The 13399-nt window shown below is 51.1% G+C and overlaps 2 protein-coding genes and 1 long non-coding RNA gene across 5 annotated transcripts in view; 2 read left to right on the forward strand and 1 right to left on the reverse strand.

Moving 5' to 3' along the window:
• Window positions 1-6530, forward strand: part of P2RY6 (pyrimidinergic receptor P2Y6) — a 39931-nt gene extending 33401 nt beyond the window's left edge. The window contains exons 2-3 of one of the 2 annotated variants that reach the window (XM_006926594.3): window positions 2091-2179; window positions 2825-6530. In XM_006926594.3, coding sequence (XP_006926656.1) covers window positions 2859-3845 — 987 coding nt within the window. In that variant the 5' untranslated portion in view covers window positions 2091-2179; window positions 2825-2858 and the 3' untranslated portion in view covers window positions 3846-6530. The remainder of the gene's footprint in view (window positions 1-2090; window positions 2180-2824) is intronic. The other variant, XM_006926595.3, reaches the window with a different exon arrangement.
• A 2779-nt stretch (window positions 6531-9309) lies between these two features.
• On the reverse strand, window positions 9310-12872 carry LOC112474570. 2 transcript variants are annotated; one of them, XR_003044409.1, is made up of 3 exons: window positions 11228-12872; window positions 10600-10674; window positions 9310-10227 (listed from the first exon to the last, which is right to left on the reverse strand). It is a non-coding gene; the product is annotated as an uncharacterized LOC112474570 (long non-coding RNA). The 2 variants fall into 2 exon arrangements; XR_003044408.1 differs by having other exon boundaries at window positions 10600-10697.
• A 45-nt stretch (window positions 12873-12917) lies between these two features.
• The window catches only part of ARHGEF17 (Rho guanine nucleotide exchange factor 17), a 56423-nt gene continuing 55941 nt past the window's right edge, over window positions 12918-13399 (forward strand). Inside the window, 1 exon segment of the mRNA XM_025042535.1 lies at window positions 12918-13398. Coding sequence (XP_024898303.1) covers window positions 13312-13398 — 87 coding nt within the window. The 5' untranslated portion in view covers window positions 12918-13311.

A 13399-nucleotide genomic window follows, 5' to 3' on the forward strand; every position in this document is an offset into this window, starting at 1 on the left:
GCTGTAGCCCAGGAAGAGGCTGGAGTCTGAACTGGTCCAGGGCTCGGGGCCCAAGAGTAGATGACAGATTGTGAGAGCTAGAGGGAGCTAATGTCATCTGCTGCCCAGTGGCAGGGGCCAAGCAAGCCCTTCCTCAGAACCCACTCCTGCCAAGACCTGGAAGAGTAACTCCTAAGTCTTCAGAAGGCAGAATGGATGTTCTCAGGGTGACAGCCAGGCCTGCCTTTCCTGGAGCAGACCTGAAGGTTTGCCCTGGATCCCCTCGTGGAGCTCTGCTTCCTTCTAAGTGTACCCATCTCACCAGGGAGTCGGGGGCAGAAAACGACTGGAGTCTCCAGTCATCTAAGGTGGAGCGCTGTCTCTGGGGTGGTGTCTGAGGGCAGCAGGCCTCCCAAAGGAGGGTTCAGGGGCACAGCACAGTTCCTTCCACCAGTTTCCTCCTCCTCACCATGACCCTCTGCCCCAGCAGACTGCTCTCCTCTTAGGCCCTGCTTGCTCCACCTTCCTCCTCACCTGGGGACACCCTAGGGGGCTTCACACCCCAGTCTACCCACAGAAACTCTCCTCAACCATTAGGGTCTTGCTCCAACCTTCATCCTCCTTTGAAAAGTCTCTTCCATCCTCTGGCTTGCACTGGTCTACCCCCTCAGACAAGCAGATATATATGTATAGGTATAGGTATATGTATATATGTATTTCTGTATCTGTATCTATCTACCTACATCTATATCTATATACTGTGCCCTCATGCATCCATCAAGAAATAAATATTAATTAAATGCCTGGCGTGTGAAAACCAGAGAATGAGTTTATGAATGAAAGAATGGCCCGAAGAAATGAATGAAGACATGAATGAATGAACTTTCTCTTGCCTGTACTAATCTTGGCTTCCTTATTACAAAGGCGGGACTGCTGTGCTTCCTCCTTGGCTTCCCCCTTGTGCCTAACTAGTCAGCTGAGCACCCAGCACTCCGAACTCATGGGCTGAAGCCCCACAAAGAATCTTTGGTAACTAAAGGGGATATAAGGTGTGGAACACAGAGAATCCAAACATCATCATTTTGCAGTTGCCCAGAATCTGGGTAAAATATCTTCATCCAAATCAAATTTTAAGTTGGAAAATATTGGTGTGGGGAGTTATGTTTCCTTTAATATAACTTTTACAAATCTCATAACTTTACTTAGCTGGTACATTCACATTAAAAGCAGCTAACACTTGCCCTTTGTCAGGCACTGACTGATCCTCACAACAGCCCTATGAAGCAAGTGCTAAATTATCCCATATTATGGATGGGAAAACAGAGGCACAGAGGTTCAGTGATGAGCCTAAGGCCACATAGCTCACATATGGCAGAGGATTTGAACCTGGACTTCTGGACCAGAGCCCATACACTCGGCTTCAACCTTCTATCACCTTCTGAGTGCATATTTTTTCTGGGCCTTAGTTTCTCCCACCTCTAAAATAGGGAGGGGAAGGATTTGACTCACTATATTGATGGCTTTGTCTTACTGGCCTACTGGATTTAAATGTGAATTCTCCCTAGATAACAGTAAATGTGGAAATGCTAGGTGGGAGGTGGGCATCAAGAAGTCAGACTTACAACATCAGGGGACCCTTTAAGGCATTTGTGCTACTGGCTCCCCACAAAACCCAGCCTGATACATTTTACTGATGAGAACACAGGCCCAGAAAAGGCAAGTGACATGTCCTGGGTTGAACAGCATGGAAGAAGGAGAGCAAGGATTTGAACCAGGCCTACCTGGTTCTCTGAAGCTGGGCTTGTAACCTCTACGTTCCATGGCCATGGGCTACATTAAGTTTCCTCTGAGTCATGCAGTTGGGCTCATGCTCTGGCTCTGCCTCTAACTCACTAAGATTGAGCAGTCATCACCCCTCACTGTCTGGATTTCCCTCCCTATAAAGTAAGCTGTTGACCTTCCTCTGTGATTTGCCTTCAGGGAAGCTGTTTTCACTCTAGCCACCAGGGAGCGCTGTGACTTCAGTGGCTCTGCTAGACCAGTTGTAGCCTCAAGTCAACTAGAAGAAGGCTTAGGGAACTTCTGAATCACCGGCTTCCCTCAATTTACAGATAAGAAAACCGCAAGCGAAAGAAGAAACATGATTTTGAAAGGTGGAGTCCAGGCGGAGGAGGTGGGCGCTGTCCTTGGTGAGCTCATGGTGTGTGGACATTTTGTTCATGTTGTTTAATTGAGTTACTGGGCCCTCTCTACCCTGGGACCCTGGGCTGGGCTCTAGACACAAAGAAGCACTAGACCTAGCCCTTCTCAAGAGGTTCCTGGTCTGTGGGGGAGAGACAGACAGACTGGCCAGCCATGACTACAATCTTCAAACACCAGGGAGCCCAGGGAAGCCCTGCGTAGCATGATATAGTGCCTCTAACGTCATGACGTCCTGAGAAGTGGGTGCATTATTCCCGCATTTTTCAGATGGGAAAACTGAGACTCAGAAAAGGTATGCCACTAGCCCAAGCTCGCATAACTACTAAGTAGCAGAGTTGGGGTTCAAACCAAAGTCCATCAATCTCCGTTTACAGAAGAGAAATGTGACTAAGATTTTGAAGAATGAAAAGAAGTTCACCAGGAAGACTGGTAGAACATGAATATTATAAAAAAAAAAGTAAATTGCATTTCTTCCAAGCTCGATCTTTATTGTAGTCCAGGTTTCCTTGAAGTGAGAGCTATGTGGGTCTTCCATGACATGATGAGTATCAGAGATAGCTTAGGTGGGGAGATCTAGAGGGGCAGGGGCCTACTGGGTGGTTAGTGAGTGTGGTCACTGACAGGTTGTGTGTTGCTTCCCCAGCCTCTCCAGATGTAGGAAGCCTGGTCAGGCAGCCATGGAGTGGTACATTGACACAAACCAATCTCTGGGCTCACCACCCACCACCTGTGTCTACCGAGAAAACTTCAAGCAACTGCTACTGCCACCTGTGTACTCAGTGGTTCTGGTGGCCGGCCTACCACTGAATGCCTGTGTCATTGCCCAGATTTGCACATCTCGCCGGGCCCTGACCCGCACAGCCGTGTACACCCTGAACCTAGCCCTGGCTGACCTGCTGTATGCCTGCTCCCTGCCCCTGCTCATCTACAACTATGCCCAAGGTGACCACTGGCCCTTTGGCGACCTCACCTGCCGCCTGATCCGCTTCCTCTTCTATGCCAACCTACACGGCAGCATCCTTTTCCTCACCTGCATCAGCTTCCAGCGCTACCTGGGCATCTGCCACCCTCTGGCCCCCTGGCACAAGCGTGGGGGTCGCCGGGCTGCCTGGCTAGTGTGTGGGGCTGTGTGGCTGGCTGTGACAACCCAATGCCTACCCACAGCCTTCTTTGCTGCCACAGGCATCCAGCGTAACCGTACCGTCTGCTACGACCTAAGCCCACCCGCCCTGGCCACCCGCTACTTGCCCTATGGCATGGCCCTCACGGTCATCGGCTTCCTGCTGCCCTTTGCTGCCCTGCTGGCCTGTTACTGCCGTCTGGCCCGCCGTCTGTGCCGCCAGGATGGCCCAGCAGGACCTGTGGCCCAGGAGCGGCGTAGCAAGGCAGCCCACATGGCGGTGGTGGTGGCAGCTGCCTTTGCCATCAGCTTCTTACCTTTCCATATCACCAAGACAGCTTACCTGGCAGTGCGCTCTACACCCGGTGTCCCCTGCCCCGTGTTAGAGACCTTTGCAGCCGCCTACAAAGGCACACGGCCCTTCGCCAGTGCCAATAGTGTGCTGGATCCCATCCTCTTCTACTTCACCCAGAAGAAGTTCCGCCAGCGGCCACATGAGCTGCTACAGAAACTCACAGTCAAATGGCAGCGGCAGGGTCACTGATTCCACCAAAGCAGGACACGTGGGGCCTGGAGAGCCATAGTGTTTGCCACTGTGGCCGATGTACCAGAAGCCCCATCAACTCAAACCATGCAGAGAATTAGAGCTTAGCTCAGCTGGGCATGGAATGAGGTCCCTCATAGACCTCAAAATCTCAGCAACAATATTTATTGAGCCCTTTTACTGGATCAGGTCCTGTGGGCACAGAGACAGACAAGCCTGAGCCTGGCTCTCCAGAAGGTCCCAGTCAGCCATGGAGAATTTGGGAAGCCATGTTAAGCTGCTCACAAAAATATAGTGTGACATGTATTGTAATTGAGGAGCATGCTGCATGCTTTGGAGTCACCGAAAAAGGAGTGAGGAAAGATGGGAGGGGGAAATGAGACCTTCTGGGGAGAGATATTTGAGCTGGTTTTTGAAGGATAAATATGAGCTCTCTGAGTGTTATGTTCCATTCATTCAGCAAACCTTTACTGACACTTTGTGTTTAGGCCTGGTCTGGTTCTGGGGACCCAGAAGAACCAGCCCTAGACCTGCTCCATACAGGCTCCCAACTACTGGAAATACTGACAATGATGTCAAAGTTGTGACAGAGGGAAGTATGGCTTAGGGGGACTGGGTGCCCAGAGGATCCCCATGACCCAGTCCAAGGAGTCAGGAAAGAGCTCTCTGAGGGTGGGGCATCCAAACCAGATGCTGAAGGTTGAGTAGGAGCTCTGTAAACAGAAGCGGGGAGCAAGTTAGTGCAGCCTGGGCCAGCCTTATGCTAAGTTCTGCCTATAGGGCAGATGGGCAGAGAGCTGGGGTAGAGGGCATGTGGCCTCCTGTGTATGAAAGCCTAGAAACAAGAGCTGTCCCATGGCCACTCTCCACAGAATGGCAGGAGTGTGCCAGGTGCTCCAAGCTGTGGAGGAAGAAATCAGAGAGTGCCTCTTAGCAGAGGTGGTGAAGAATCCAAAAAACAGAAAGGCAGAGGCAGCTCCTGGTGGAAGGCTCTATGCACACAAAACCCAAGAGGCAGAGATGCACTGAGCCTGGCCATAAAGCAACAGTGAGTTTCAACTAAGCTCAGGGAGTTGGGTGTGTGAGAAAGCAGGTGACAAGAAAAGGAGCTGGGTGGGACCAAAGCATTAAATGCCAGGAAGAGCCCCAGACCTTACTTTTCCTTTGCCCACCTCTTCAAATGTGCCTCTTGCAGGCTCAGGGTGTCCTTGATATCTGGGACACCTCCACCAGGACCCCTACATTAGGGGAAATAACCATTCAACATTGCTTCATTCTAAAAGGAGAAATCAGCAGCTTGAGGAGACTCAGAGCCATCCCAGGAGGCTAAAACATGCAGGTCCCATGGTCACGGGCCTGCCAACCAGTCTCAAGACAGTCTACTCCCACTGGGCTCCTCTCCTGCCCTCTCAGCTCCATCATTCTGGCCTGCAGGTACCTGGAAGGCTACCTGGAGGCCATCTCATATGGAGGTATCTCAAACACAAACCTGACCCTTAAAAAGTCTTGGAAAGGCATCTTTACTGAAGGTCCCGAGGACGCAGCAAAGGGGAATCATACCAGGGAAGGCCCTCCCAAGTTCTCCTCACCTGCATACCTCTCCTTTCAGCCGCACCTCTGCAGGTCCCCATCATGTCTGCTTTTTCCTTATCTCTTCTCCCCACCGCCCCTCCTCCCCTCTAACTTCTCCTGCAGGCCTTATTCCCTCCTCCCAAATCTCAGTTTTCCTTCTGTGGAACAATCGGGCCTGCTCTTGGCTGCTGGTATACCACAGACCTTGTACGTGATAGAACCAAGATGGCAAGGAGAGTCTTCCTTTTTAGAAAGGAAGAGGAATGGACAGAGGGACGAGGCAAGGAGGGGAAGGACTGTATAACTGATCCAATATTTTCCTTTTAGCCTGCCCAATCTCCAAAGCTGTTGTGCAATGGGGGCATTCAGAGAAGGACTCTGGAGAAGCTAAACTCGGTAGTAATGCCAGAGGTGTGCTTGCAGCTGGGGAGTGGGGAAACCAGGCCCAGCCCACCCTGAGAATCCATTCCAAGTACCCTTGCTGGAGAGGCTGACAATTTGGACAGAGGGAACTTTTATTTTGTGGACCAAAGTAAGATAGAAATTTGGGAATGTCAGAAGACCGAGGATGGTTCTTATTCCCTATATAGCGCCATGCCATGCCTAGCAGTACAGATATTACCCACACTGCATCTTGTTCCAAGTCCTGAGACCAATCTCTTTGGTCGCTTGTGATGGAGGAGTGGGCGAGAGGGAGAGCAGAAGGTGGAGGGCCTCTGTCCATGGCCCAGGCTGAGCCCCTATAGAAACCCAAATGACGGTCTCAGGAGACTACTGAGAACTGTGACCTTGTGGTTACTTTTCTAAGAGTGAAAATTGTGGGCCACAGGTAAATTCCATTTCCAGCTTCCCTTTGCAAAGCAGAATAGAGGTTACAGATTTCAGAGCAAGGCCACCTGAGTGAGTATCCTGGCTCTACCATTTACTAGCTGTGTTGTTCTGGGCAAGTTAGTTAACCTCCTTGTACCTTAACTTCCCTAAATGTAAAATGGGAATAATAATGAAATCTATCTTGTAAAGTTTTTGCGAGGATTAAATTAATTAATATGTGCAAAGCACTTAAACAATGCCTGGAACATAGTAAGCATGCAATAAATGTTACTCTTATAGTGATTTTGCCTTTTTAGCACACACCTTTCTACAGTGTCTGTCTCTAGAAATCATCATAGGAGGTTTCTAAACAAGAAACTTTAAGCAGGGGATTGCCACAATTTCTCTTTTACCTGGGAGGCAGCTGGTCTTTCAAGAAGAAAACAACAACTCAGCACACTTTCTTGAGAGCAAGTGCCATAATCCATGAGTTCCATCTGTTCCTCTAAAGAAAAATCATTTATTACATGCCAGTACCAGGGACTCCAAGTGCCATTTGGGGGGCTTGAATTGCTCCTTTTCTTCTCTCTCCTTTTGTCTCTTTCCTCCTCTTCATCCCCCTTCTCCCTCCTCATTTTAACCAGAGCATACTCAGTGATGGGGCGAGGGTTGAGGGCTTACCCCGGGGATGTCTACTTGCTGGAGTGAGAACAGAGAGAACACAGGCCAGGCTGTAGATGTGGAGTATGGTGAGGAGCAGAGGAACCATGAGGGCTCGAAGGGGTCTAAGGTGATTATTCTATGGGTTGGAGATTTCCCATGGGATAGAGCAGTGCAGGGTGGGTCTTGAAGGATAGATGTAACTAGACTGAAGGAAAGAAGATAAGAGTGTTCTTGGTACCAAGATCAGCACAGGCAAAGGCATGGAAGCTACTGGAGGAAGGATAAGGGTTGTGGCCTGAGATGAGGCTGGAGAGTTGGCAGGGCTAGAGAATAATGGTTAGCTGCCAATCCAGGAAGCACTGGGGACCTGCAACAATGACAGCAGTGACCACTTGCTGGGCTCTGCAATTTCCAGGCATCATGCAATATGCTCTACACACATCTTCTCACTTAATCTTTATAATACTTCCTGTTATAGAAGGGGGAACCGAGGCCCAGATGTAGAAACTGACTTTCCAAGGCCACACAGCCTTTCTCTAACCCAAATAGTAGATCCCCCTGCCTCCCTCCCTCCCTCCCTTCCCTTCCCTTTCTTCATCTGCCTTCCAAGTGCCCACCTGCCCCAGCCGGTCCCAGGAACTGGGGACCCCTAGGAAGTTGTAACAGAGACAGCTAAGTGGCAACCACAATATCAATTCTCTTTTAGCCGGACATATGGCTTCCCAAGATGAAAACTCCATTTCCCAGCCTCTCTTGCAGCTAGGTATGGCCAGGTAACTTATTCCTGGCCAATGGGATATAAGCAAAGTACCCTGAGACAGTTTAATATGGTAAGAGAAATATCTTTAAGAAACAGGCGGTATCTGTTCTTTGTCTCCCCTCCCTTCTTGTCACTTACAATATGAATGTGACTGCTAGAGCACCATCTCGGATCAGGAAGACAAGAGTGCCTTCTGTGGCTGGTGGAACAGAAAGCTGGAAGCAGCTTGGATCTCTGGCAATTCCAGCCTGGGGCTAGTTAAATATGGACTTTTGCATGAGAGATAAGTAAGGGTCTATCTTTTTTAAGCCACCAGTTTTGGGGGCCTGTTACCCACAGCCAAAACGAATACTGAGATGGTGGACCTAGGTGGAGCCCAGGCGGTGTCCTGTACTGGGGTAGGGGACTCCACCTGGGTGGGAGCTAAGAGTCAACAGGGTCTGGAGACAACCAGAAAGGCTTCTTGGAAAAGGTGCAAAGCCTGAGGAGTGGTCACTCCACTTTGAGCTTGAATCTGAGGGGTAGATGGGCCTCCTGAGGGAGAGAATGAGAAGAAGGGGGGTCTGGATAGAATCCTGGAACTCCAACATCAGGGGACTGGGGAGGAGGAGGAACCAGAGAGGTAGAGTTCAAAGCATGGAGGTCTCTGAATGATGGTGATATAATAGGGCAGTAGAGTTGGGCGAGGGAGGAAGGGAGAGTGGAAGGGGATGGAGGAGAGGAAGTGAAGGTAATGGGTGGAGAAGTTAAGAGAGGAAGGCTCTGAGGAAGGCCAGGCTCAAAGAAGGTACTTTCAGGACAGGAGATCTGTGAGTGTTGGCTATTGGCAGTTGAGGACAGGAAGCCAGCAGGGCAGAGTCAAGGATATGGGAGCCAGAGAGGCAGGAACCAGGGTTTGTATTTGGGGAGACTTCCATTCAAAGCAAGAAAAGCCCAGGGGCTTTGGATCTGTCCTAGAAATGGATGAGGCTGCCTCCTCTCTCCTTCATTCATTTGTTCAACAAACATTCTCTGTGCTCTTCGGAGATGATGATAGGCATACAGACCCAGACCCTAATCTCAAAGGGAATCCAGGGGGCTAGGGTGCAGACAAGGAAACAGACAGTTCCTCCAGTAAACAACCTACTGTATGTTAGGCATCATGCTAGGCAGTGGGTCCCTGCCCTCAGGGAACTCCCAGTCTGATGGAGGAAAATGGCAATAATGAAATAAACACTTACAGATCTGGATCATTACAGTTGGGGAGGAGAGTTCAGAAAAACATAAAGAGGGCCAGGGGCAAAGAAGGTCTCCTAGGGAGACAATAAGTTCATGAAATAGTCAAGAGATGCTGGAGACCATGGGGGCCCTGATCCTGCTTGAGGGACAGAGGTTTCTTAGCTGAGCCCAATGGCCTCAGAAGGCATTAACTTTGTGCAGGTCTGTTACTGACACTGTAGCTTTGAACAAGCTCCATCATTTCTCTGAGCCTCTGTTTCCTTACCTATAAAATAATGGTAATATTATAAGCCCTCCCTAAGCCACCAGGGGTACTGAGCATGGAAAGTTTAGGGCAGAATTTTCATAAAGTACAAAAAAGTATTATAACCCAATAGAAGAATGGGCAAGCAGCACAAACAGGCACTTTACAGAAAATAAAACACGGATAAGAAAAAAACATAGAAGAGATATTCAATTCTATCTTAACAATGCCTCCTCATGTTCATGTTAAGTAGTCGCATGGCCCGTTGCCACGAACACTTCTGTGCATGTGCACCTGGAGTGTACAAAATGCTCAGAGCAGCACTGTTCACAAGAGCAAACACCTGGAAACATTCAAATGCTCATCCACAAGAGAGTGGATGAATACACTATGCTATATCCACACAATGGAATATTTCACACAGCCGGAATGCACCATACTGATGATATGCAACCATATGGATAAATCTTAGCAGTATAATATTAAGTAAAAAGAGATTTCAAAAAAATATATACAGCAAGATGTGCTTTTCGTAAACTTAAAAACAATTAAAATGAAAACATATACTTTAAAGAAATATGCAGTTGCAATAGAACTGTATAAAAAGAAAAGCAAGAGAATGCTGAACACCGGAGGTGATGGTTATCTTGGGTGGTGGGGCAGCAGGAGTGGTGGGGGGACTATATAATGAGATGTAGGACATTGTAAAGGTCTTAGTTGGTTTGTTGTTTGGCGGGAGTCAAATAACTGGTGAGAATGTGTCATGCACAAAAGATTATAAATAATCCAATTCTGTGTGCTTGAGGTCTAATTGTACAGGAAAGGGACGGGACAATCTCAGGTCATTTTCTAATAGGAGCCAGGAATGGAGTCAGGAGCCAGGAATGGAGTCAGGAGCCAGATTTCCTTCCTGGAGCTCATTTTTTCTTGGGGTACTCTCGCTCCTCATCTTTCTTCCTCTTAAGTACTCAAGGCCCATCACTGGCCATGACTGTGACCGTCACAACCTTCCCATCTTGACTTCTCCAAGGGATTCTACAGCCTTGATCTCGCTGAGTTGCCAGGACTCGCTGGATAGATAAGTTGTTTTCATTCCTCTTTCACGGGTGAGGAGCCTGAGACCCAAAGGGTGAGAGTTACCTGCTAGGGTCACCCAGCATATCTGTGAAGGTGCCTGCATTAGGCCCGGCTCTAGACTCCCACCACCATGTTCTTCTCTCCACCCTGGTGCCCAGCACTCCCAGCCCCCTCCTAGATGAGTCTTTTGAGGGCTAAAAACACCCAGGTCCCTCTGTGCCAGGCAGATGACTTTGTCTTATCATAAATCAGAAGGGGCTGGGGGTGGGGGTATTCATGAGGTGCTGTAAGCAGCCAAGGCACCTTCTGACTGTGTGAGCTTCCCTTTGGGGGGAGGCCCAGCCTAAATCCTTAAAGACTCTCCCTCTCCACCATGGGGACCCCTGATCCAAAGCCCCAAGCCAGCTCACCTCATGCATGGCCAAGCTGTAGGATGCTGGGAACCTGTGTCCTGAGTCTCCACTCCTCTCCATCAGTTTGCCCATCTGTGATATGGGAAAAAGAACTTCTATCCCAGAAGTGATGTGGACACAGAATATGACAGGGTATGAAAGAGTTTGGGAAAGTACAAATTACAAACGAAGGGGCATCATTATCAGAGGAAAGCAGTGACTCCTGGGATGAGGGTCCCTGCCCCCCAACCATACTAAAACTGCCCCAAAAGAATAGAAATAAAACTCTAGAAAAGAGTCTGACTTCAAATAGGGTCAAAGAGAGGCACCTTTGGGGAAGCCCTAAACCCACTCCTCACTTTTCAGATGAGACAGCTGAGGCCCAGGGAAGTACAGAGATTTACCCAAGGTCACACAGCAAGACAAGGACAGAAAGGCACTAGGCCAGGCAGGACTCTCTTCCTTTTCACTGATTTCCCAGTGAAGAGGGAGAAATGTTCTGGTCCCTTTGAGGCAGAGCTGAAACCAAGCTGGAACTTACAGGAGGTTGGTTTCAACTCAAAAAGGAAGAGCTTTCTCCCTACAGCAATTTCCCACAACCCAAGGGAAGCAGCAAGCAGGGCCCAGGGTGCTGGCTGAGCCCTACCTCTCTCCGGGCAGTCAGGCAATCCCTGAGTGTCTACCATTCTGCCCTTTCATCTGGACAAGGGCCTCCTGCTCCCAGGACCTCCTATCTTAGGCCCAGCCACAGGCCTGGGGCTGAGGAGACCAAAAGGATCTTCTGTTCCTGGGGAGGGTGAGCGCAGGCCCAAGGAGGAGGAGATTGCTGCGGGCTCAAAGGAGAAAGAACTCCTTTCTTCATCAGGAATCTGGGACTAGGGAAGGCTGTCTGGAAGAGCATGGTGTTTGAAGCACCTAAAATCCAAATTTGAGTCTTAGCAAGAGCTGCCATTTCCTGACTTTGACACTGGTCAAAGTTACTTCTCCTTCATGACCTGTAGAAAGGGCGATAATATCGACTACCAAGGGTGGTTCGAAGGCTAAATAAAATAAATGAAATAATATTACCCATACACAGAAGGCACTCCATAAATTCCCATTCGTTCACTCAGATGTAGAGGAGCTGTCCCGCACAAAGCGGGGCCCAGAAGAATGAACGGGACCTAGCAGAGGCAGATGGGAGAGGGGAAGGCCCCAGTATCCGGTACAATGCGAGACTTGCCCGACCCGGGAGCAGAGGTGGGAGGGGAAATCAAGGGCTGGATCAGCTAGAAGCAGAAATGACCCACACCTTCCCTGTCATGAGGGTGGAGCAACCGCAGGTAGGAGTGGAGGTTTGGCATTGGCAAGTCAAGGGCGTTCCTGTCGAAGCTCCTTTTGTATATGAGGCCAAAGGAAGGGCAGTGTGCTTTAAGAAGGACTTAGTTTTAAAACGGCTCCTGCAGGAACTAGCGAACTGAAAGGAAGTAAAAGAAGTGAAGTCTTTCCAATCCTCCGTTTTTTTGGTGGTGAGTGCTATTTTATCAGTCCGGGGTTCCGAAGAGAGAGAGGGGCAACTCTGGCCGGTAGAGGGTGCAAGAGCCACTTACTCCAAAGAACTGGGTAAGGAGGGGACGCGGCGCTGGGCGGGCAGCTGGAAACAAGAGAGCGGGCGGGAGCGCTGCCATAAAGGGTGGGACTTTAGGAGCGGCGTGGACAGTTTTGGCAGACGGTCAGAGCTGGACAGGCCACAGAGGTAGGAGAGGGCGGGGCGTTTGGGGCTGCGAGGGGCTGGACCTGGCAGCAGTTACAACGGGATTCGCCTCCGAGGGCCGAATAAAGGGCGTGGCATGGGCGGGTGAAGGGGCGGGACAAGGACGGGCCAGAGCCCGAGTCCGCCTGCGGCGCCCAGTGCTCCCCCTGGCGGCGAGCCCTTCCCCTTTCCTGGCTGGGAGAGCCGTGTACCTGAGTGTCGGTGTGTACGAGTGAGTTTGTGGGTCCGAGGTTGCCATGTTGGTCCCCATGTTTCCGCGCGAAAGGAGCTGAATCGCAGTGTGTGCGCCGCCCTGGCTGTATGTCCGCGGAGCTGACCACACTCAGAGCTCGTGTGTGTCGAAGCAAGTCCTTGGGGGACAGCTCGGGCCCTAAGGGTCGCATGGGTCTGCATGTGCTCAGGCAGTCTTGTTTCTCCTTCGGCTCCTCCCTGGTTCCCTCCCTCCTACTAGCGATTCCCAGCCTTGTGCGCGCGGGGAGCCCACCCCCTCTTTTGGGCTCGAGGCCCCGCCCCCCGCCCCCTTTCCTCTGCCACAAAGTTTATTTGCAACAAAAGGGAGCGAGGAGCGAGCAGCCAAGAGGGAGGGAACGGGAGCTGGAGCGGGAGCGCGAGTGCAGGCGGGCCGGCTGGCGGGCGCAGAGCCGAGGAAGGGATCCGGACCGGGCCAGGCCGCGCGCTATGCTCCGGGTCGCACCAGCTGGTGCGGGAACCAGGCCTGGGAATCCGCGCTGAGGCGGGAGGGACCGCGCGGGATGGAGCCGGAGCTGCCCGCGTCCGCAGAAACTTGAGCCGCGGCAGATTAAGCTCTGCTGTAGTCTTTGCGCCCTCTCCCGCAGCCACCCCCCCGTCGCCCCGCACTACGGCTGTAGGACCCAGGCCTTCGGGACCCCGGTCGCTGCGATCCTTCGGGGCGGAAGCGTAGGGGGGGTTGGCCGCGGTTCCCCGAGGCCAGCCCCCCCAGAGTGAGTGCCGCCACCATGGCGGACGGGGCGCCCCGGACCCCGCTGTATCGCAGCGTCTCGTTCAAGCTCCTGGAGCGTTGGAGCGGCGGGCCCGGGCCGAGGG

Source organism: Pteropus alecto, unplaced genomic scaffold (genome assembly GCF_000325575.1).
Source record: "Pteropus alecto unplaced genomic scaffold, ASM32557v1 scaffold7, whole genome shotgun sequence".
NCBI lineage: Eukaryota > Metazoa > Chordata > Mammalia > Chiroptera > Pteropodidae > Pteropus > Pteropus alecto.